This window comes from Trachemys scripta, chromosome 1, assembly GCF_013100865.1.
Source record: "Trachemys scripta elegans isolate TJP31775 chromosome 1, CAS_Tse_1.0, whole genome shotgun sequence".
Lineage (NCBI taxonomy): Eukaryota > Metazoa > Chordata > Testudines > Emydidae > Trachemys > Trachemys scripta.
This window is the reverse complement of record NC_048298.1, coordinates 338,733,449-338,758,255: the sequence shown is the minus strand read 5'-3', so window position 1 is coordinate 338,758,255 and position 24,807 is coordinate 338,733,449. Positions and strand designations below refer to the sequence as shown.

The 24,807-nt window shown below is 46.6% G+C and overlaps 3 protein-coding genes across 3 annotated transcripts; all 3 read right to left on the bottom strand.

The window, feature by feature from the left end:
- Positions 1–254: 254 nt before the first annotated feature.
- Positions 255–1,223, bottom strand: LOC117872083 (olfactory receptor 51G2-like). The gene has a single exon (XM_034760137.1). The coding sequence runs from the start codon at positions 1,188–1,190 to the stop codon at positions 255–257; it is 936 nt and encodes a 311-aa protein (XP_034616028.1). The 5' UTR covers positions 1,191–1,223.
- A 7,950-nt stretch (positions 1,224–9,173) lies between these two features.
- On the bottom strand, positions 9,174–10,109 carry LOC117872081 (olfactory receptor 51G2-like). Its single transcript, XM_034760124.1, has one exon. The coding sequence runs from the start codon at positions 10,107–10,109 to the stop codon at positions 9,174–9,176; it is 936 nt and encodes a 311-aa protein (XP_034616015.1).
- An 11,617-nt stretch (positions 10,110–21,726) lies between these two features.
- LOC117872074 (olfactory receptor 51G2-like) lies at positions 21,727–22,662 on the bottom strand. Its single transcript, XM_034760111.1, has one exon. The coding sequence runs from the start codon at positions 22,660–22,662 to the stop codon at positions 21,727–21,729; it is 936 nt and encodes a 311-aa protein (XP_034616002.1).
- Between the last annotated feature and the right edge of the window lie 2,145 nt (positions 22,663–24,807).

Genomic DNA, 24,807 nt, shown 5'->3' with positions numbered 1-24,807 from the left:
AGTCTCTGGCTCCTCAAACGGTTGTGGCTCTCTGGGCAGCTTTTACCACATCCCGGCTCTAGACTCTAGCCTGGGGACGGTGCAGAGTCTTGGGTAAAGGGGAATAGTAGGGGTGGGGTTTGGGGGGAAGAGATAGGGCAGAGGGATGGGCCCCAGGTTAAAAGGAACCACGATAGAATAGGTGGCCGTGGCTGTCGCTTGTGTTTCTTGTCTACTGTGTGTCCAGTCCTGGAGATGGGGGATGAAATGACCCTTCACTTGACAAATGCCCTGATTATCCTCGCACGAAGTTGTTTGCTTTTCACGCTGTAAACGATTGGGTTCATCAGGGGTGGGACCAGCAGGTAGATGTAGCCCAGGAGAATCTGAAGCAAGTGAGAAGAGCTATTCCCGAATCTGTGTGTCACAGCCAAGCCAATGTTTGGTGTGTAGAAGAGCAGGACGGCACAGAGGTGGGAGACGCAGGTGTTCAGGGCCCTGAGGCACTCCGCGTGGGATGCGATGCTCAGCACTGTTTTGAGGATCATCATGTAAGAGAGGAAGATGAGCAGTGAGTCCAACCCAAACGTGAAGAGTGTAGTAAACAAGCCATAGATGTAGTTGACTCTGATATCTGAACAAGCCAATTTCATGATGTCCTGGTGCAGACAGTAGGAATGGGAGAGTACGTTGGCTCGACAGTATCGGAACCGTTTCAGAAGAATGGGGAATGGTAATGCTACGGCCACCCCTCTTATCACAAACACCAACCCCATCTTGGCTATTCTCGGTGTAGTTAAGATGGCAGCATATCTCAGTGGGTTACAGATTGCGATGAAGCGGTCAAAGGCCATCAGTAACAGCATGGAGGATTCAATTTTTGCAAGCGAGTGGATGAAGAACAGCTGGGTAAAACAGGCATCGAGGCTGATCTCCCTAGAGTTAAACAAGAATATGCCCAGTATCGTTGGTATGGTGGATATCAATAACCCAAAGTCAGTGATAGCCAACATGGAAAGGAAAATGTACATGGGTTCATGAAGGCTTGGATCTGTTTTTATAATGAACAGAATGACTGAATTTCCTAATATTGAGATAACATATATAAAGCAGAAAGGAATAGAGATCCAGAGATGGAGGTATTCCTGCCCAGGTATGCCGGTGAGAAGGAACACAACAGATCTGAATTTGGTGTCATTGACAGCTGACATAATGTACTGGGTAGTTCCAAGGAGTTTTGAACTTTCCTTCCTGAAAGGAAAAAGAACAGGAGACTTGATAATATTTAACGAAACATCATTCTGCTCTCAGTGCAAGTCTAGAGACTCCCAGGAACTCAAGGAAGATCAGCAAAAACATAGTCTCGGATTTACATCACCGATAGGAAGATAGGCACTGCTAGCCTGGATCAGACCAGCAGTCCATCTAGCTTAGTATCCAGTGACCAGTTCCAGATGCTTCATAGTAAGGTGGAAGAAACCCTGCAATAGGCAGCTATGAGATAACCTGCTCCTAGAGAAAGTTTCCCCCTGACACCCACTAGTTAGACATATTTTGTGGTATAAATCAGGAAAGTTTAGGATCCTTCCAAGACTCTTTTAACACTATCCTCACTACTGTAATTTGATTTTTTGGTTACCCATATAAACATCCAGTCCCTCTTTGAATCCTGCTAACCTCTTGGCCCCATTGATATCTTGTGGCTGGGAGTTCCGCAGCCTGCTATAGCACTGTGTGATTTTATAATTGTGACCTTGCCACAGACACCCTTTCTGGCCCTCCACTTCTGAGTGTGGCCCATTGTATCACGACATCTGTGTAAATACAAGGCAACTGCATGGTGAAAACAATCATTGAATTTATGTATTTATTTATTTGTCCTGCATTGATAGCCTCATTATCTGTGTTTTTTTTTAATTTTCTCCACTGCTGAGTGTTCAAATTATGCCACTGCCTCTTAGATAACCTCCTGAGATCTCTTCCAACCCTAATCTTCTGATTCTATGATTCTATACTTCTGAAATACTTTCTAAAGCCAAAGCGATTAAGCAGTAAAGTTACCACTGCTCCTTCCTGTAGCGATTCCAACAACTCTGCTGCTGGCTTTCGATAAATGTGTCATGGATGTTTGATTTGTAATATTTGTATTACGATAAAAAATTTGGCATAACATTTACACATCTGTACTTTAATACACACATGTCAAACCATTTTTTCCCCTCTGGTCTTCTTTCAGAGATGATTTCTCAGGTTAGAGTGGAACTTAAATATAGTGTCTCTTATGTGGATTTCTTCAGAACCTGAAAAGATCACAGCGTCTCAGCCTTTCTTCAGTGGCTTGTCAGCAAACAGAAGTCTAGTAGCTCCTCTGTCCCTGGGTTAATAGCTGACTGGTTCTCCTCAGGTTCTGTTCTGTCAGTCTGTAGCCTCTATCCGGAGTGGTAACAGGCATTGGGGTCCGTATAGAGAATATTCATTCTCTGAGTTCTGACTCTCCAGTACATAGTGACCTCAGCACCTGTTATTCAGGCACGATGAGGGTTTGCAGGAAGTGGATTTCAAAGTCAAATGCATGAGTATTCATGGAAATGGAACTTCATTTCCCACAGGAAAGTCGTCTATTGCTCTCTCTCTCTCTCTCTCTCTCTCTCTCTCTCTCTCTGACTGCCTATGTCCTCTCTTCACAAAATACCTAGCACACTGGAATAGCATTGTGACAGGCAAGGAGCTGCACTGCTATAATGACTGTGTATGTTAAACCCAGTTCTTGGGATGTCTACTGCATAGTGATATTGGGTGAACTATTGGGATGTTCACGTTATGGCTATATTAGGTTAAACCAGTTTGGCTCTTCTTAGTTTAACAGCAGCCTGCTGGAAAACAAGCAGGAAGGGAAGCAACAGCTGAAGAAAAGCCATCACTCAGTAACCACCCCAGGGAGGTTGAGAGACAAAACTGGAGCTACACGCTGGCAGAGCCTATTTCTGGGCTCCAACCACGTTGCTGAATTCAGAATGCTGTGAAGCTCTTCAGACTGACAGTTATGGACATGGCTGGGGAAATCTGAAGGCCCTCAGCCTGCCTGAGTCCCGGTCAGAGTGGGAGGGCTGAGAGTCTAGAAGGGTACTGTTGTTTGAAAATCCTCTTTTTCGCCCATGTTACTCTTTATTCCTACTGGTTGGACTAAACAGTAGTTTTGTTCAAGGAGGCTGGCTGGTCACTTGTCTCACCACCACTTCCAGACTTCCAGAAGGAAGAACCATTGGTGTCGATCCCACAAGGACCTGCGGGGCAAGCAGAGTCGACCTACAGTGTCCTGTAGCCCAGGGCACAGTCTGAGGGTGGAAGGATCGTGGGATTCCACCCTATGAGAGGGCAGGGTCCGAGGTCTGACATCTGGTTCTTAGAGACCAGAGAAGGGCAGAGACGCTGGTAGCCCTGTAACTTTGAGCAGTATCTACAGGGCACAAGTGCTGGAGCCCTCAGCCAGTTAGGAAATAGAAATATGCCCTACTGGACCTGCTACCACAGAGTAACACAGCTCTGAATTCCTACATTCACAGTCGAGCCAGAGATTAAAATCTTTGAAAATGCATTTGCTGATTAAATTTCCAGGAGCAAATAAACCAAAGGCAATTTGGGAACTAGTCACTGACATTCCATGGGGTCTCATCTCTCTCAGCCCCTGGCAGGATCAGGCCCAGAGCACACAGCACCTCTAGAAATAGGACCCTTTGAGAAATCCTGACTTGAGGCATCCGGGTTTTAACACTCGGAGCTTGCTCACTTTCAATGTGAGATTTTTGTGAAGCTTCATCAGCCCCGTGGAGCATGGGCAGATGCAGAGGTTCCCAAGCTACCTAGTGCTGCCTGGCCTCCAACCCCATCACTGAGTCACCCAGACAGCCCAGCTGAGAACCCACTGCCGCTGCACAGAACCTCTGCAAATGGAAACAGCTCACAGCCTTTCCCCTTCACTTCGCATTTTAAAGATAGTGAAACCTGCCAACATACCCAATTCCTGCTAGCAGAGGAGCCGCTGACACCAGAGGTCTTCACCCAAAAGGACAAGAAGTCATATTAGAGGTTGCACAGGCAGCAGGCAGTATCTGTTCGGACAGGGAGGCAACTGTGTTTATGAAGCATGCCTGCACATTCCCTTGGGGGCCACTTGGCCATCAGGGAACCTCAGCTGCTTGGCTTTTCGTGCACCAGCTTTAACCCCAGACAGCCAATGGCAAACTTCAGGAGACCAAATCACAGTGGATGGGTGGTGATCCTGCCTAACTAGACCACAGCGCAAGCCCTGCTGCAGGCTCTACTCCTGGAATCTGGGCTTGTCATCACTGTTCGTATGGTTCTGATTAGTCACATGACTACCTCGAAGGTGGCTGAGTGGTAACAACGATGCTGTCACAGTTGTGATCTTGTTGAAATAAAATAAAATAAAATAAAATAGAATAATAATAATAATTATGTATCAGAGGGGTAGCCGTGTTAGTCTGAATCTGTAAAAAAGCAACAGAGGATCCTGTGGCACCTTTGAGACTAACAGAAGTATTGGGAGCATAAGCTTTCGTGGGTAAGAACCTCACTTCTTCAGATGCAAGTAATGGAAATCTCCAGAGGCAGGTATATATCAGTGTGGAGATAACGAGGTTAGTTCAATCAGGGCGGGTGAGGTGCTCTGCTTGCATCTGAAGAAGTGAAGTTCTTACCCACAAAAGCTTATGCTCCCAATACTTCTGTTAGTCTCAAAGGTGCCACAGGACCCTCTGTTGCAATAATAATTATATTAGTCTCCCTGGCAGCCCCCTTTCCTGCATTGCAAACCCAGGGTGCAGGCCAGGGAAGGGGAATTCCACAAAAATTCCTGAGATCGTTACGGTGGAGGGGGGTCCCTTCCCTTCTCCATGAGGAATGAAAAAGGGGGACCCAGGATCCTGGGATCCCCAAAGTTAGGCACAGATCTCAGTGATCCTCTGATAGCTCATCCCACCTACCCCCAATTTCTGCTCTAGGACCCTCTCCAACTCCCTGCTAGCACAGACTCATCAGAGATGTGCTACCAAGGCCTATCACTGTAGCCACTGCCCACAGGATCGGCTGAAGGGGCTTTGTACAGGGTGGAGGGGGCTGCACAGAGATGGGAAGGCTGGTTAGAGTAGCTGATGGGCACAATACCCCAGCCATAGACTGGTCATGAGGTTTCAACCTTTCCATACCCAGAGTGCAGCCACAGACTCCGTCAGTGCCACCTTCATCTCCATGACAAGGGAGAGGCAGATGAAAAGCCTCCAATTTCTCTTGGGGATCCAGGCAGCTGCAGCTGGGCAGTATCATGGCAGCTGAGCTTTCAGAGAAAAATGATCCATTTTTTATGAAAATTCACCCCAAAAAATGGAGAAAAAGGAAACATTTTAGTTTGAGTCAAAATGCTTCATGGGGGAAAAAACACTCTGTTTTCCAGGCCAGCTCTCGCTCAACCTATGAGCCCCTCTCCCTCCTGCTACAGGACCACACCGCTAGGTGGCAGCACTCATCCTCCATTGGCCTCCCATGCAGAGCAGCCCTTAGGGTGACCCTATTTCCCAATGAGAAAACTGGAGACCCCCAGTTTCTCCCCCCATACAAGACTGTTGACTGTCCCTGGAACACTACAGAGGCCCACTTAGGTCTCAAGAGGCTGTCACCTTTGGCAGGAATGCTGAACACTCTCCCCCTACCACTGCCTCACCCTTTTTGGGCTGGCATCTCCCGTCACCTCCCCCAAAAGTTCTTCGGTTCCCCACTTCCCCACTTTTTTCACAGAACTGGGCATTTGTCCCATATCCTCCTCCCAACTGATCAAGTCACCAAGAGCAACCAAGAGAAATGGCTCCTTTTGAAAGATGAAGTTGGGGTGGCTGGGAGAGGGCTTAAAAATGGACTCTCCTACCCAAAACAGGACGTATGGTCACCCTAACACAGACATCTGCTAGGGTGGTTACACCAGCTTTATAAGAGAGGGAGCCCCCAGAAAAGGTTTGTCTGCACCAGCCCATCTACCACAGGAACAATTTAAGAACAGAAGAGTGGCCATATTGATTCAGACCAATGTCCATCTAGCCCAGTGTCCTCTCTTCTGACAGTGGCCAATGCCAGGTGCTTAAGAGGGAATGAACAGAACAAGGCAATTATCAAGGGATCAATTTTTCATCATCTGCTCCCATCTTCTGACAGTCAGAGGTTTCGAGACAGCCACAGCATGGGGTTGTGTCCCTGACCATCTTGGCTAAGAGCCACTGATGGAGCTATATTCCATGAACTTACCTAGTTATTTTTTTGGACCCAGTTAATAATTGTCTTGAGTGGAATGTTATCTCTTGGATGCAACTTGAACAAGTTGCTCCTCTGAATCCTGATAGGCACTCAACAAGGATATACACTGGCCAAGAAGAATTGGGATTGTCACAGTAAGACTGGGATATATGGTCTCTTTACCCTCTTAACCAGGTCCTTTCCTGTCTTTGGGGGAGTCTCATAATGGTCCCATTCTTACAGCTTGGAACGACACCTCATCTATGCTAAAATGTATCACCAAGCAGGTTCGATTGGATAGCCCAGTCTCTTCCCTTTAGGGGGATTTGTGACCATAGCTATACAGTCAAACCCAGCCTCCTTAAAAGTAGGAGGTTTATTATCAAATACCACAAAGCATTAGAGAAAATGATTTTGAAATATCAGGCAGCTGTCAAATGTCTACACTCATCTATCTCACGTATCACTACAAGCTGAGTTAGACAGGCTTTGCTCTGGAGATAGAGGAACAGAACTGGTCCATCTTATATTCTTGTGGAAAGCCAAGGAGCTCTTTGGACACAGCCTAGTTTCACTGTACCTCTGAGAGCATCTTCCCATATTTTGGGCCCTTTCTTGTGGAAGCAGCCTTAGCTGAAACCTGTGTGAATCTGGGCCCAGTCACCACAGTGCTCACCCATGTCCATGTTACAGGTCCAAGGTGTGAAACTGACCTTTGTCCTCAGACTGCTTCCTCTCAGCCAGATGTCTAAGATGAGGCCCCCGTGACACTTGCTCCATTGTTTGGCAGTTAGATGCATTAAGCCTCAACGGGTTGCAAATACCAATCAGGTGACTGTGCTGAAACTCCCGGCGTCCTTCTGACACTTCATCGCTCCCCTCTGAAATCCACTACCTACCCCTCGCTGTAACCCCCCAGCACGCCCACATCTGCCACACACACTAAGATGCTGGAATCACTGGGCTTCCCAGAAGCAGCTGTCACAGGAGACTGTGATAAGAAGCCTTTTACAGACCAATGTCAGAATATCTGAGCACCTTGAATATAGTCATCCTCCCGCCACGGCTGTGAGGCAGGGCAGGGTATTATCCACCTGTGGACAAATTGCTTGGAGCAGGGCAGTCACAGCCCAAGGCAGGGTGTTCTTTATTACTAACGCACCAAACCAGCCAAACAGAGAGGACTTCGGTTTTACCCCACTGGCTGACCAGAAGTCATACAAGCATTTCCCTCAGACACTCCAATTTCCCAGTATCACCACCAGCACCACTCCTTATGGGGACGAATGGTTATGAAACCCAGTGCCCCAGTAAAAGAAAACAGTTCTCCCGATCCCAAAGGACCAAGCCCCAGACCCAAGTCAATACACAAGTCAGATCTTACCCACAAATCACACTGTTGCCAGTCCTTTAGAACCTAAAATCTAAAAGTTTATTCATAAAAGAAAGAAATATAGATGAGAGCTAAAATTACATACAGTAATGGTAAAGTTTTTGGTTCAGGCTTGTAGCAGTGATGGAATAAACTGCAGGTTTAAATCAAGTCTCTGGAATACATCCCCCGCTGGGATGGGTCATTCACTACTTTGTTCAGAGCTTGAGTGTGTAGCAAAGTTCCTCCAGACATAAAAAGCAGGAGTGAAGACAAAATGGAGAAGATGCAGCTGCCTTTTATAGTCTCTTGCCAAGGGGCCTGTGCTTCCTTTGTTCCAGACACAAGCTGCCCAACACGTGGCTTGGAAGCCTTAGAGTTCTCTCCTTAGGCATGTCCCTGCATGCCTTGCTGAGTCACAGGGTGTATCTCCCTTCTCTCAATGGGTCAGCTGTATAGCTGATGGTCCTTAATGGACCATCAAACAGGCTAGGCAGTGCTGATGCCAAATTGTCTGGGGTCTCACCCAGAAGTATAGCACAAACTTGAAATATAGACAGTATAGAACAATTACTTATAACTTTAAATACAAAATGATACATGCAAACAGATAGCATAATCATAACCAGCAAATCACAACCTTTTCACAGACACCTTACATGACAACCTTTGTACAATATTTGGTGCCACTATAGGACATTGGTTGCAACAATGATCAATACGGTCACAGTTCATGTCAATAATGTCACACATATGCTAATTGGTAACAGCTTCCTAGAGCACAGCACACTCTGGCCAAGTCCCTGAGGACAGATGCCACCCCAGGGTGCCTCCTTTGGGCCTGAGGTGGCCCTGCAGGCACATTGACCTTCCCTCTGAGATCCTTGCAGTGACTTACTCTCAGCTTGGAAGACTTAAAAGAGGAGCCCTCTTCGTGAGGTCACATTAATTTAGTCTTCTCCAAAACACAGGCTCTCCAGCCCCATCTTCCTCCTTTACTCAGGAACATCCCCACCATCTTGCTTGCTGGGGTGAGATTTGTTTCAGACTTACCACATCCCCTACTCCCCTTTTTCCCCCTGGAGCACCACCCTGGATCGCATCTCTTCCCACTAAGCCCTGCCCCCTGCTTCCCCACTTTCTGCTCCGCCTTCCAGCCAGGCCCGAGTCAGGCCATGGTAAGAGCTTCTTTGGGAGTACAGGCTGCTGTGAGGAAACCCGGACTGTCCCCTTCCCTGGCTTGTACATCCTGGGGGGTAAACTGTGGAGAGTCTGGGGCACCTCACAGTGGCTGTGAATCTCTGGGCAGCTCTTGCCATGGCCAAACTCTGGCTTCCAGCCAGAAGAGGGAGCAGAGTCTCGATAAAGGGGAGTTGTAGGGGTGGGGCCCTAGGGGAAGAGATGAGGCAAAGGGATGAGCCTCAGGGGAAAAGGAACCAGCATGAAATATCTGGCCAGGGCCGTCACTCATGTTTTTTTCTCCTGTGTCACAGGCGCTGGAGCTGGGTGATGAACTGATCCTTCACTTGACAAACACCCTGATTATCCTTGCACGAAGATGTTTGCTTTTCACGCTGTACACAATTGGATTTATCAGGGGGGGTACCAGCAGGTAGACATAGCCCAGGAGAATCTTAAATAAGTGAGAAGAGCTATTCCCGAATCTGTGTATCACAGCCAGGCCGATATCTGGTATGTAGAAGAGCAGGACGGCGCAGAGGTGGGAGACGCAGGTGTTCAGGGCCCTGAGGCACTCAGCGTGGGAGGCGATGCTCAGCACTGTTTTGAGGATCATCACATAAGAGAGGAAGATGAGCAGCGAGTCCAACCCCAGTGTGAAGACTGTAGTAAACATGCCATAGATGGTGTTGACTTTGATATCCGAACAAGCCAACTTCATGACGTCCTGGTGCAGGCAGTAGGAACGGGAGAGGACATTTTCTCGACAGTATCGGAACCGTTTCAGCAGAAAGGGGAATGGTAATGCTACGGCCACCCCTCTTAGCACAAACACCAATGCCATCTTGGCTATTATCGGCAGGGTTAAGATGGACGCGTATCTCAGTGGGTTACAGATTGCAATAAAGCGGTCAAAGGCCATCAACAAGAGCACAGAGGATTCCATTTTTGCAAGAAAGTGGATGAAGAACAGCTGGGCAAAACAGGCATTAAGGCTGATCTCCCTAGAGTTAAACAAGTATATGCCCAGTATAGTCGGTATGGTGGTTATCGATATGCCAAGGTCTGTAACGGCCAACATGGAAAGGAAAATGTACATAGGCTCATGGAGGCTTGCATGTGTTTTTATAATGAACAGAATGACTGAATTTCCTACTATCGAAATAACATACATTAAGCTGAAGGGGATAGCGATCCAGAGATGGACGTCTTCCTTCCCCGGTATCCCAGTGAGAAGGAACACTGCAGAGTTGAATCTGGTGTCATTGACAGCTGACATAATGCACTGGGCTGTTCAAAAGAGTTTTGAGATTTTCTTCCTAAAAGAAAAAAGAACAGGAGACTAGATGATATTTAACAAGACATTTTTCTGTTCTCAGTGCAACTTGAGAGACTCCCGGGAGCTTAAGGAAGATCAGCAAATACATAGTCTTGGATTTGCGGCATCAGTAGGAGGATAGGCACTGCCAGACTGGGTAAGACCTGCAGTCCATCTAGCCCACTACCCAATGGCCAGTTCCAGAAGCTTCAGAGGTAGGTGGAAGAAACCCTGCAATGGGCAGCTATGAATAACCTGCTCCCAGGGAAAATTTCCCCCTGACACCCAGTAGTTAGACATATTTTATGGTGTAAATCAGGAAGGGTTATAGTCCTTCCAAGACTTTTTTTTTTAATCCTCACTAATGTAATTTGTTTTTCTGGTTACCCATATAAACATCCAGTCCCTCTATGAATCTGCTAAGCTCTTAGCCCCATTGATATCTTGTGGCTGGGAGTTCCACAGCCTACTTGAGCACTGTGCGATTCTACAATTGTGACATTCGCACAGACACCCTTTCTGGCCCTCCAGTTTTGAGTGTGGCCCATTGTGTGATCACATGTGGGTAAACCCACGGCACGTGCATGGTGAAAACAGTCGTATTTATATGTCCTGCATTGAATCTATTTATAAAAATGTTTCATTGCCTCATTATATATATATATTATTTTCTCCACCCCCGACAATACAAATTAAGCCATTGCCTCTTTGAAGTACATGGGATAAATTCTTAGGGCCAGGTTCTGAATTCAATAGCATTGACTTCAACTGTGTCAATCCAGATTTACATGTGTATATTCCATCAGAACTGGGCTCATTTAACTTTCCCTTACCAAATGCTCCCGGTGATACACTCTAACCCACAAGAATCCCTCCAAGAGAAGCTGAAGTGCGTTGCCTGGCTAATGTCCACTGAATCCAGAGAATCTGATCATCCCACAGGCTTCTCTACCTCCTCACAGGATCTGCATCCTCTTCCCATGTTAGGGTCTGTAGATTTTTTGCAAGTTGCAAGGTAATACAGCGAGTTACTTCAGTGGGTGGGGAAGGGGTTGGCATCACAAAAGTGTGAATATGCAAACACTAGGTTTGCACTAATATCAAGCTGAGTGTGCAAGTTACTTCAGCCATGCTCGTGTAACAGGTGATGGGCATAAATTATATACAACCACTATTACACTCCCCTTTCCTACCCCTCAGCTCTAGTGTTTGCTGAGGGATTGTGTTCATGACCCTGAATGTAAGTGTTAGAAACAGCTTCTGGTCAGTTACCAGGAGACAGTATCATACAACTATTCACTGAATGAAGTGTTAATACCTCAAACCCATTGCAAATACTATTTGGAGAACTTCTGAAATACTTTCCAGAGTAAAATGACAAGTTTCAGAGTAACAGCCGTGTTAGTCTGTATCCGCAAAAAGAAGAACAGGAGTACTTGTGGCACCTTAGAGACTAACAAATCTCTGTATGTGTGTATATATATCTCCTCATTATATGTTCCATTCTATATGCATCCGAAGAAGTGGGCTGTAGTCCACGAAAGCTTATGCTCTAATAAATTTGTTAGTCTCTAAGGTGCCACAAGTACTCCTGTTCTTCTTTTTCCAGAGTAAAAGCCATTCAGCACAAAGTTACCACTTTCTCCGTGCCTTAGAGATTGCAGCAACTCTGCAGCTGGCTCTCAACATATATTCATGTCATGAAAGTTTAGTTTATAATATTTGTATTACAATGAAAAGTTTTGGCCTAACATTTACACATCTGTACTTTGGTACACACATGTCAACCATTTCTTTCCCCTCATCTTTCAGAGATGATTTCTCCTTCTCATGTTAGAGTGTGACTTACAGCGTAGTGTTTGTCATCTGGATTTCTTCAGGACCTGTAATGATTGCAAGTCTAAGCCCTCATTCGGTTGCTTGTCTTCCAACAAAAGTCCAGTGACTCCTCTATCTTTGGGTAAATAGCTGCCTGGTTCTCCTCAGGTTCTGTTCTGTCAGTCTGTAGCCTGTATCTGGAGTGGTAACCGGCATTGGGATCAGTATATGAAATATTCATTCCCTGAGTTCTCACTCTCCAGTATATAGTGACCCCAGCACCTGTTATTCAGGCACGAGGAGGGTTTGCAGGAAGTGGATTTCAAAGTCAAATGCATGAATATTCATGGAAATGGAACTTCATTTCACACACGAACATAGTCTATTGCTCTCACTCTCTCTCTCTCTTTCTCTCTCTTTGAATGTCCATGTCCTGTATTCATAAAATACATAAGACACGGGAATGACATTGGGACAGACATAGACCTGAGCTGCCATAATGAATGTGTTTGCTATATTGGGTTGACTATTGGGGTATTTATGCTATGGCTGTATTAGGTGAAACCAGTCTGGCTCTTCCTACTTTAATAGCAGGCTGCTGGAAAAGAAATAATAGCTCAAGGAAAGCTATCTCTCAGTCACCACTCCAGGGAGGTGGAGAGACAACACCAGAGCTTTATGCTGGCAGAGGCTATTTCTGGGCTCCAGCCGTGTTCCTGAGTTCACAATGCTGAGAAGCTCTTCAGACTGACATGCTCAGACGTCGCTGGGGATGTCTGAAGTCCCTCGGCCTGCCCGGGTCTCCATCAGAGTGGATTCAGAATGGAGCCAGACTGCAGCCTTTCCCATTCACTTCGCATTTTAAAGACAGTGAAACCTACCAACGTACCCAATTCCTGCTTGACGTGGAGCCACTGACACTAGACGTCTTCACCGCAAAGGACAAGGAGTTATCAGAGAGGCTGAATGGGCAGCAGACAGTAACTGTTAAGATAGGGAGGCAACTGTCTTTATGAACCATGCCTGCATATTCCCTTGGGGGCCACTTGGCCATCAGGGGACCTGAGATGCTTGGCTTTGTGTGCACCAGCTTTAACACCTCTCATGACCAATGGCAAACTGCAGGAGACCAAATCACAGGGGATGTGGGGTGATGCTTCCCAACTGGACTGCTGTGCTACCAGGGCCCACCACAGTAGCCACTGCCTGCAGTAACTTGTGTAGAGGCGTTGTACAGGGTGAAGTGGGCTGCACAGAGATGGGAAGTGCAGAGTGCAGCCATAGACTCCATCAGTCCAACCTTCATTTACGTGACGAGGACGAGGCAGATGAAAAGACTCCCATTTCTCTTGGGGATCCAGGCAGTTGCAGCTGAGCAGCATCATGGAAGCTGAGCTTTCAGAGCAAAATGATCCTTTTTCTATGAAATCTCAGCCCAAAAACGTGAATGAAAAGGAAACATTTCAGTTTGGGTCTCTCATAACTATAAAGGGAAGGGTAACCACCTTTCTGTGTGCAGTACTATAAAATCCCTCCTGGCCAGAGGCACATAATCTTTTTCCCTGTAAAGGGTTCAGAAGCTCAGGTAACCTGGCTGGCACCTGACCCAAAGGACCAATACGGGGACAAGATACTTTCAAATCTGGGGAGGGGGGGAAAGGCTTTGTTTTGTCTGTTCTTTTGTCTGGCTGTTCTGTGTGCCTGCCGGAGACAGATCAAGAAGGCAAGCAATCCAACTCAATTAGAATTAGTAAGTAATAATAAGGAAATGTGATAGCTTACTTTTATTTTGGCTTGTGATTTTCCTTGTCTAGAGGGAGGTTTTGTCCCTGGATTTGTAACTTTAAGGTTTTTTCTAGAAGGGAGATCCTCTATGTTCTTGACTCCTTTGTTATTCTGTAAAGTACTTACCATCCCAATTTTACAGCAGTAATTCTTTTACCTTTTCTTTAATTAAAATTCTTTTTTTAAGAACCTGACTGATTTTTCATCATTTTAAGATCCAAGGGTTTGGGTCTGTGTTCACCTGTACCAATTGGTGAGGATATTATTCTCAAGCCTTTCCAGGAAAGGGGGTGTAGGGGCTTGGGGATTATTCTCAAGTCTGCCCAGGAAAAGGGGTGTAGGGGCTTGGGGGGATATTTGGGGAAGGTAGGGCTCCAAGTGGCCCTCCCTAAATGTTTGTTTAAATCACTTGGTGGTGGCAGTGTTACCTAATCCAAGGTACAAGGAAGGATTTGTGCCTTGGGGAGTTTTTAACCTAAGCTGGTAGAAATAAGCCTAGGGAATCTTTCATGAGGGTCCCCATGTCTGTACCCTAAATTTCAGAGTGTGGAGGGAACCCTTACAAGGTCAAAAATGTTCATGGAGTGAAAAAAACTTTGTTTTCCAGCCCAGTTCTAGCTCAACACGAGCCTCTGTCCCTCATGCTACAGGACCTCACCACTAGGTGGCAGCGCTAGCCCTGAGTCGCCCTCCCATGAAGAACAGGCACTTAGGGTGACCATATTTAGCAATGAGAAAACTGGAGACGCTCAGCTGCTCAACCAAGAATGTCCCCCCCACACGTGATACTGTTACACATGGCTGGAACCCTAGAGGGGCCCACCCAGGGCCGGCTCCAGGCACCAGCAAACCAAGCAGGTGCTTAGGGTGGCACATTTTCAGGGGCAGCATTCCAGCCAGCCCCCTTTTTTTTTTTTTTTTTTTTTTGCGCTTGTGGCAGCAAAAGCCTACAGCGGGCCCTGGCAGCAGCAGCGCATCCTGCACCAGGGGCCCCTGGGGCCGCTGCCGTTCGCGTCGGGGAGCAGCGCCCGCACCTTATGGCCGGGCGGGCTCCGAGCGTGGGACACTCGGGCTGGGGGCCGCCCCGCGGGTTGCACGGAGCTGTCTGCAGGTGCCGCAGGGTGGCCGCCCCCCAGTACCGCAGTTGGGGCTGGGCGAAGCGCCCCGAGCCACCCAGGGACTGCGGCAGGGTGGCCAGGAAGAGCAGCAGCAGTGGGGCCATAGTGGGGACCGGTGCCCGGGGCGCTGCCATGCGAGGCCCACGTCCCGCTCTCCGGGATTCCGCTCCCTCTGGGGCTGCCCTGCACCGGCTCCTCAGGCCTCTGCCAGATGGTCGCCCGGCTCTGCCGTCCCAGGTCCCGGACAGTCCTGAAGGCAGGAGCCCCGGCTGGAGAGACCCTGGCTGAGGTGCGGCCCGGGAGCCCCGCTGCTTACCCCGACCCTGCCAGGGCCAGACCGGCTGGAAGCGAGGGGGGAGAGGGCGGAGTCAGCACTGGTGAGGTGAAGCCCAGGGCTGGGGCAGCAAGGAGTGCGGGTGGGGTGGGGGGGAGAGCCCAGGGGTTGGGGCAGCAGGGGATGCGGGTGGGGTGGGGGGGGAGAGACCAGGGCTGGGGCGGCAGGAGGTGCGGGTGGGGTGGGGGGCAGCCAAAAATTTTTTTGCTTCGGGCGGCAAAATACCTAGAGCTGGTGCTGGGCCCACCCAGAGCTCAGGAAGCTGTCACCTTTGGCTGGAACGCTGATCTTCCTCCACCCCCCATCTCCACTCACCTTCCCCGAATATTCTTCCGTTCCCCACTTCCCCACTTTTTACACAGAACTGGGCATTTGTCCCGTTTCCTCCTCAAGTCACCAAAAGCAAACTAGACAAATGCCTCCTTTTGAAAAAAGAAGTTCGGGTGGCTGGGAGAGAGCTTAAAAAATGGACTCTCCTGGCCAAAACAGGACGTATGGTCACCCTAACACAGACATCTGCTAGGGTGGTTACACCAGCTTTATAAGAGAGGGAGCCCCCAGAAAAGGTTTGTCTGCACCAGCCCATCTACCACAGGAACAATTTAAGAACAGAAGAGTGGCCATATTGATTCAGACCAATGTCCATCTAGCCCAGTGTCCTCTCTTCTGACAGTGGCCAATGCCAGGTGCTTCACAGGGAATGGACAGAACAGGGCAATTATCAAGTGATCCATTCTCCGTCATCTGCTCCCATCTTCTGACAGTCAGTGATTTCGAGACACTCACAGCATGGGGTTGCATCCCTGACTATCTTGGCTGAGAGCCACTGATGGAACTATCTTCCATAAACTTACCTAGTTATTTTGGACCCAGTTAATAATTGTCTTGAGTGGAATGTTATCTTGAATCCTGATAGGCACTCAACAAGGATATAAATTGGCCAAGAAGAAACGGGATTGTCACAGTAAAACTGGGATATATGGTCTCTTTACCCTCTTAACCAGGTCCTTTTCTGTTTTCAGGGATTCTCAAAATTGTCCCACTCTTCCAGCTGGAAACAACACGTCATCTATGCTAAAAGATTATTGTCACGGGTTGGGTCACAGAAACTCCCTCAAGACTGCCACTAGATGTGCTGGGATACCACTGAGAAAAAATACCCCTGCCAGAAAAGGCTTCCCTCCACTCCCGTCTTGCTGAGATAGACACACCAGTCGACTCCAGCACAGACCAAGAGGTTGGGCCACAGCCCCTGCAGTTCACAAAAACTAAGATTCACTTAGTCCAGGGGCTTCTCAGTTAACAGGGACTTTCCCAGCACCCAGTAGCCAGTCTTTCTGGGAGACTAAACCTCACAGACTAGACTCCTTCACAATGTGGGCCCAATCCTTTCCCCTGGTACAGTCCTTGTTAGTTCCAGCAGGCATCTTATGTGAAAAGCAGGGGATTCCACATGACTGGGGCCTTTGTTCTGTTCCACCCCCTTTTCTAGCTTTGGCACAAGCCTTAACCAAGAAATTTACCATTACTGTATGTAACACTGCTCTACAGCCAAAATGCTTCTGAAATAAATGTAGTCAAACTTTACTAATTCTGGGTCACTGAGAACGAAAATGATGCTTAAAATTGTTGATTGGCTCTAGTTTTCAAGATATGCTATTGGGTCAGTATATACGACCCTTGACTTGGGAATGGCGGAGGATAAGTGAGTTATAAAGGGAAGGGATCTCAATTTAAACCAGAAATGACTAAAATACATCTTTGACTGGATCTATGAATAAATCTATGACTGGGTTTGGACAGTACTTGCTTTTTAGGCAAAACAATGAATGATGCAATTTGAAGCTGGTATTGTGTCATACATGATATGAATTGTATCATGTTATTCCTAGAAGTCATGGATGATGCAATCATAACGAAGCTTACATCACTCTGCTGAACAAATTGCCCTATATCAGCTCTAGAAATCATACAGTGTCGTGCTCTCTTATTTGTCAGTGCTTGATTTTGCAAAGGGACACATTTCTGTTTAGCCAAAGTGAGCAGAGATGTCTCGTACTTGTGTGAACAGTGCAGATAACTTCTGCTATGTTTGTGGTGAAGTGACTTTTGCATCACAAAAGCGCAGTATAACCACTATGGTTAAGAAAGCCTATCACCTTTATTTTGGCTGCAAAATTGGAGGTCAGGACAAGAGGTGGGCCTCACACATATGCTGCAACACTTGTGCAACAAATCTTCGCCACTGGTTGAACAGGAAAAGGAAATCTATGCCTTTTGCAGTGCCAATGATTTGGAGAGAGCGAACAGATCATACCAGCAATTCTTACTTCTGCACGGTGCCTCCAGTTGGGAAAGGTGTGTCAAAGAAGAAAAAGTGGACTGTGCATTATCCAAATATTCCATCAGCTATACGCCCAGTACCCCACAGAGAAGGACTGCCAGTTCCGGATGCACCAGAATCATTCTCACTTGAGTTAGACGAGGAAGAGGAAGAGGATGAAACTTCTGGTTCTGAACCATCAATGTCACAGGACCCACATTTTCTCCCATCCTCCTCCTCTGAACCACATCTCATAACACAAGGTGAACTGTATGACCTTGTCAGGGATTTGGAATTACCCAAGAGTAAGGCAGAGCTGTTGGGCTCCAGACTACAGCAGTGGAATCTCCTGGCAGGTGATGTTAGGGTTTCCATGTTCCGTGACCGTCCAAAGGCTCTTGTCCCATTCTTCTTCATGGAAGGTGATTTTGTAGCCTGCAACAACATCGATGGTGTGATGGCAGCCCTCAACATCGTTCACGATCCAGATGAGTGGAGACTATTCATTGATTCATCGAAGACGAGTCTTAAAGATGTTTTACTGCATAATGGCAATGTTTTGCCATCCATTCTAGTCGGTCATGCAGTCCATATGAAGGAAATCTATGACAACATGAAACAACTTTTGAGGTGCATAAACTATGACCAACATCAGTGGCAGCTTTGTGGCGATTTGAAGGTTGTTGCTCTCTTGCTTGGTCTGCAGACTGGATACACAAAGTACTGCTGTTTTCTCTGCGCATGGGATAGTCGTGCAAGAGATTCCCACTACATCAAGAAAGATTGGCCACTCCGACAGTCATTGGAGCCTGGGAGGAAAAGTGTTCATCATCCACCACTTGTTGAATCAAGGAAGATTTTGTTACCACCCTTACACATCAAGCTGGGTCTGATGAAGAACTTTGTCAAGGCCATTGACAAAACACAAGCAGCTTTCAAGTACCTCCATGGAAAATGTCCAAGGTTAAGTGAAGCTAAGATAAAGGAAGGTGTCTTTGTTGGTCCTCAGATTCGTGAACTTCTTCGAGATGATGCATTTGACCATACACTGCGTGGCAAGGAAAAGAGGGCATGGAAACCTTCCAATTAGTGGCAATAAATTTTCTCGGAAACAACAAGGCAGACAACTACAGGTTGTTGGTGGAAAACCTCCTCAGGGCATACAAAAGCCTTGGTTGCAATATGTCACTAAAGATACATTTTTTGCACTCTCATCTAGATTTTTTTCCACCGAACTGCGGAGCAGTGAGCGACGAGCACGGCGAGCGATATCACCAGGACATTGCAACAATGGAGAAACGCTATCAGGGCAAATGGAGCCCATCAATGCTTGCAGACTATTGCTGGACAGTGACAAGAGATGCTCCATTTAATGAATACAAGAGACAAGCCAAGAAGCACTGAGTAGACACTGAATAGGACTAAACTATGTACAGAATAGTTTTTTGCCTTTTGTTTCATAATAAATTTTATTTATATAACCTTTTTGCTGATTTTTAAAGTGTTACATAATCAGGACAGGTGAAATATTATCATGTAAAGCAACCATAAACACATGAAAAGGCCTAGGTTTACAATTTATGATTAAAACTCTACTATCTACACAATATACATAGACATAAAATGTAAAAACTTAAATATCTTAGAAACAGTAGCCAATCAGTTGTTTTAATTGTCATATTTGAATTCAGCACATCAAAATACATAATAAATAGCACATTTTATCTCTGAAGCAGATGACTTATCAAAAAAAATGATTACTTTAACCAATTTTAGCTCTCATCTATATTTCTTTCTTTTTATGAATAAACATTTAGATTTTAGATTCTAAAAGATTGGCAACAGCACGATTTGTGGGTAAGAGCTGACTTGTATATTGACCTGGGTCTGGGGCTTGGTCCTTTGGGATCAGGAGAACCCTTTTTTCTTTTACTGGGGCATTGGTTTTCATAACCATTCATCCCCATAAGGAGTGGTGCTGGTGGTGATACTGGGAAACTGGAATGTCTGAGGAAATTGCTTATACGACTTCTGGTTAGCCAGTGGGGTAAAACCAAAGTCCTCTCTGTTTGGCTTGGAAATCTTAGAGTTCTCTCCATAGGCATGTCTCTGCACACCTTGCTGAGTCATAAGGTGTATCTGCCTTCTCTCAATGGGTCAATTGTATAGCTCGGGGATCGGCAACCTTTGGCACGCGGCTCGCCAGGGTAAGCACCCTGGCAGGCCTGGCCGGTTTGTTTACCTGCCGCATCTGCAGGTTCGGCCGATCGCGGCACCCACTGGCCACAGTTCGCCGTCCCAGGCCAATGGGGGCTGCGGGAAGTGGCGTGGGCCGAGGGATGTGCTGGCCCCCGCTTCCCACAGCCCCCATTGGCCAGGAGCAGCAAAGCGCGGCCAGTGGGAGCCACGATCAGCCGAACCTGCAGATGCCTTATGACTCATCAAGGCGTGCAGAGGTTGCGGATCCCTGCTATAGCTGATCATCCTTAATGGGCCATCAAACAGACTAGGCAGTGCTGATGCCAAATTGTCTGGGGTGTCACCCAAAAGCATAGCACAAGTTTGAAATACAGATACTATAGAGCCAATACTTATAACTTTAAACACAAAAATGATACACGCATACAGATAGCATAATCATAACCAGCAAATCACAACCTTTTCATAAAAAGAACAGGAGTACTTGTGGCACCTTAGAGACTAACACATTTATTTGAGCATAAGCTTTCGTGGGCTACAGCCCACTTCTTCAGATGCAAAGAATGGAACATATAGTATTCTATGAATCTGAAGAAGTGGGCTGTAGCCCACGAAAGCTTATGCTTTGTGAAAGTGAAATGAATTATATTAAAGAAATAGAATGAATTGAAGAGTGCTGTGTGTGCCTTTGAGTGGAGGTGGGGGTGCTATGATCAGGGTGTCGGGAGGGCAGACGTTGGGATGGAGCAATTGCTCCACTTGGGAGCGATTGTTGAAGTGTTGGCCTTGGATCGATGGGAGTTGGTGGGGAGGTGGGATGTGCGTGTAGTGCCCCAGGTAAATTTTGCAGTTTTGCTCTCTTTGTCCCTTTGTTTGGTTCGCGCCCTTTTGTCTGTATAAATAAGACTGTTTGGGTCTTGCATGGGGGCTCACATTATCTGAATGTATTAGCAAAGCGCTGTGATAATAAAACAGAGTGGTCTGACAAACTGTGAGTCCTGAGTCTAACTTTGACAGCTCAAATAAATTTGTTAGTCTCTAAGGTGCCACAAGTACTCCTGTCCTTTTTGCGGATACAGACTAACACAGCTCCTACTATGAAACATTTTCATAGACACCTTACTTGACCTCCTTCGTACAAGATTTGGTGCCACTATAGGACCTTGGTTGCAACAATGATCAATACAGTCACAGTTCATGTCAATAGTATCACACATGCTCCCATTGATAACAGCTTCCTAGAGCACAGCACACTCTGGCCAAGTCCCTGAGGACAGATGCCACTCCAGGGCACCTCCCTTGGTACAGAGGTGGCCCTGTAGTCACACTGACCTTCCCTCTGAGATCCTTGCAGTGACCTACTCTCAGCCTGGGAAACTTAAAAGAGGCGCCCCCTTCATAGGGTTACATTAATTTTGTCTTCTCCAAAACACAGGCTCACTGACCCTCCTGCCCCAACTTCCTCCTTTACTCCGGAACATCCCCACCATCTTGCTTGCTGGGGTGAGATTTGTTTCAGACTTGCCACATCCCCTACTCCCCTTTTTCCACTGGAGCCCCACCCTGTACCCCACCTCTTCATGCTAAGCCCTGACCCCTGTTTCTCCACTTTCCCCAATGCTCTGCCTTCCAGCCAGGCCTGAGTCAGGCCATGGTAAGAGCTTCTTTGAGAATACAGGCTGCTGTGAGGAACCCCGGACTGTCCACTTTCCCTGGCTTCTACATCCTGGGGGGTAAAATGTGCAGGGTCTGGGGCACCTCACAGTGGCTGTGAATCTCTGGGCAGCTCTAACCATGGCCCATCTCTGGCTTCCAGCCAGAAAGAGGGAGCAGAGTCTCGGTTAAAGGAGAGTAGTAGGGGTGGGGCTTTGGGGGAAGAGATGAGGCAAAGGAAGAAACCTCAGATGAAAAGAAACCAGGATGGAATAGCTGGCAATGGCCATCACTCATGATTTTTGTCTCCTGTGTCAAAGGAGCCGGAGCTGGTGATGAACTGATCCTTCACTTGACGAATGCCCTGATTATCCTTGCACGAAGATGTTTGCTTTTCACGCTGTACACAATTGGATTTATCAGGGGAGGAACCAGCAGGTAGACGTATCCCAGGAGAATCTTAACTAAGTGAGAAGAGCTATTCCCAAATCTATGTATCACAGCCAGTCCAATGTCTGGTATGAAGAAGAGCAGGACGGCGCAGAGGTGGGCAACGCAGGTGTTCAGAGCCCTGAGGCACTCCGTGTGGGATGTGATGCTCAGCACTGTTTTGAGGATCATCACATAAGAGAGGAAGATGAGCAGCGAGTCCAACCCCACTGTGAAGATTGCCATAGACAAGCCATAGATGGTGTTGACTGAGATGTCCGAACAAGCCGCCTTCATGACCTCCTGGTGCAGGCAGTAGGAATGGGAGAGGACATTGGCTCGACAGTATCGCAACCGTTTCAGGAGAAAGGGGAATGGTAATGCTACAGCCACCCCTCTTACCACAAACCCCAACCCCATCTTGACTATTCTCGGCAGGGTTAAGATGGAAGCATATCTCAGTGGGTTACAGATTGCAACGAAGCGGTCAAAGGCCATCAACACGAGCACGGAGGATTCAATTTTTGCAAGAAAGTGAATGAAGAACAGCTGGGCAAAACAGGCATTAAGGCTGATCTCCCTAGAGTTAAACAAGTATATGCCCAAGATTGTTGGCATTGTGGCTATTGATAAGCCAAGGTCTGTGACAGCCAACATGGAAAGGAAAATGTACATGGGCTCATGAAGGCTTGCATCTGTTTTTATAATGAACAGAATGACTGAATTTCCTACTATAGAAATAATATACATTAAGCTGAAGGGGATAGAAATCCAGAGATGGACGTCTTCCTTCCCCGGTATCCCAGTGAGAAGGAATACTGCAGAGTTGAATTTGGTGCCATTGACAGCTGACATGATGGCTAGGCCATTCCAAAGATTTCCTTCCTGAAAGAAAAAAGAACAGGAGACTAGATGATATTTAACAAGACATTTTTCTGCTCTCAGTGCAACTTGAGAAACTCCCAGGAGCTTATGGAAGATCAGCAAATCCATAGTCATGGATTTGCAGCACCAATAGGAAGATAGTCACTGTCAGACTGGATCTGACCTGCAGTCCATCTAACCCCGTATCCAGTGGCCAGTTCCAGATGATACAGAGGAAGGTGGAAGAAGCCCTGCATTAGGCAGCTATGAAATAATCTGCTCCTAGGGAAAGTTTTCCCCTGAAACCAACTATTTAGACATATTTTGTGATGTAAATCTGGAGGTTTAGAGTTCTTCCAAGGCTTTTAAAAACAAATCCTCACAACTGTTATTGGTTTTTCTGGTTACCCATATAAATACATCTAGTCCCTCTTTGAATCCTACTTAGCTCTTGGCCCCATGGATATCTTGTGGCTCTGAGTTCCGCAGCCTACATGAGCACTGTGTGATTTTATAGTTGCGACCTTCCTAAAGACACCTTTTATGGCCCTCCATTTCTGAGTGTGGCCCTTCATATCATATGTATCACACGTAAACACATGGCAAGTGCATGGGGAAAACAGTCATTGTATGTAGCTGTCCTGCTTGAAGCTACTTATAAACACGTTTTGTTGCCTCGTTATATGCATATATTTTATTTTCTCCACTGCTGAGTGTTCAAATTATGCCACTGCCTCTTTGCAGTACATGGAATAAATTCTAAGGGCCAGGTTCTGAATTCAGTAGCATTGAGTTCAACTGTGTCATTCCAGATGTGCATGCGTAAATTCAGTCAGAACTGGGCTCATTTAACTTTCCCTTACCAAATGCTTCCGGTGATACACTCTGGTGCACAAGAATCCCTCCAAGAGAAGCTGAAGTGCTTTGCCTGGCTAATGTCCACTGAATCCAGGAATTCCATCATCCTACAAGCTTCTCTATCTCCTCACAGGATCTGCATCCATTCCCCATGTAAGGGTCTGTAGGTTATTTGTAAGTTAAAAGGTAAAACGGAGAGTTACTTCAGTGAGCGGGGGAAGGGATGGCATCACAAAAGTGTGAATATGCAAACACTAGGTTTGTGCTAATATCAAGCTGAGTGTGCAACTTACTTCAGTCATGCTTGTGTAACAGGTGATGTGCGTAAATCGCATGCAACCTCTATTAGACTCCCCTTTCCTGCACCTCAAATCTAGTGTTTGGTGAAACACAAACTATCAGTTCTTTTCTCTCAGGACTTTTTGGAAAGTCTTGCACAGGTATTGGAGAATGATTGTGTTCATGACCCTGAATGTAAGTGTTAGAAACAGCTTCTGGTCACTTACCAGGAGACAGTATCATACAACTGTTCACTGAACAAAGTGCTAATAGCACAAACCCATTTCAAATACTATTTGGAGAACTTCTGAAATACTTTCTAGAGTAAAAGACATTCAGCACAAAGTTACCACTGCTCCTTGCCATAGAGATTGCAACAACTCTGCAGCTGGCTCTCAACATATATTCATGTCATGAAAATTTAGTTTGTAATATTTGTATTACAATGAAACGTTTTGGCATAACATTTACACATCTGTACTTTGGTACACACACATCAACCCACTCTTTCCCCTTTCATCTTTCAGAATTGATTTCTCCTTCTCATGTTAGAGTGTGACTTACAGTGTAGTGTTTGTCATCTGGATTTCTTCAGAACCTGAAAAGATTGTAGCATCTCAGCTCTTGTGCAGTTGCTTGTCTGCTAACAAAAGTCCAGTATCAGGGGGTAGCCGTGTTAGTCTGTATCTACAAAAACAACAAGGAGTCCGGTGGCACCTTAAAGACTAACAGATTTGTTTGGGCATAAGCTTTCGTGGGTAAAAACCTCACTTCTTCAGATGCATAGAGTGAAAGTTACAGATGCAGGCATTATATACTGACACATGGAGAGCAGGGAGTTACTTCGCAAGTGGAGAACCAGTGTTGACAGGGCCAATTCAATCAGGGTGGATGTAGTCCACTCCCAATAATACATGAGGAGGAGTCAATTCCAGGAGAGGAAGCAGCTTTTCCTCCGAAGAAGTGAGGTTTTTACCCACGAAAGCTTATGCCCAAATA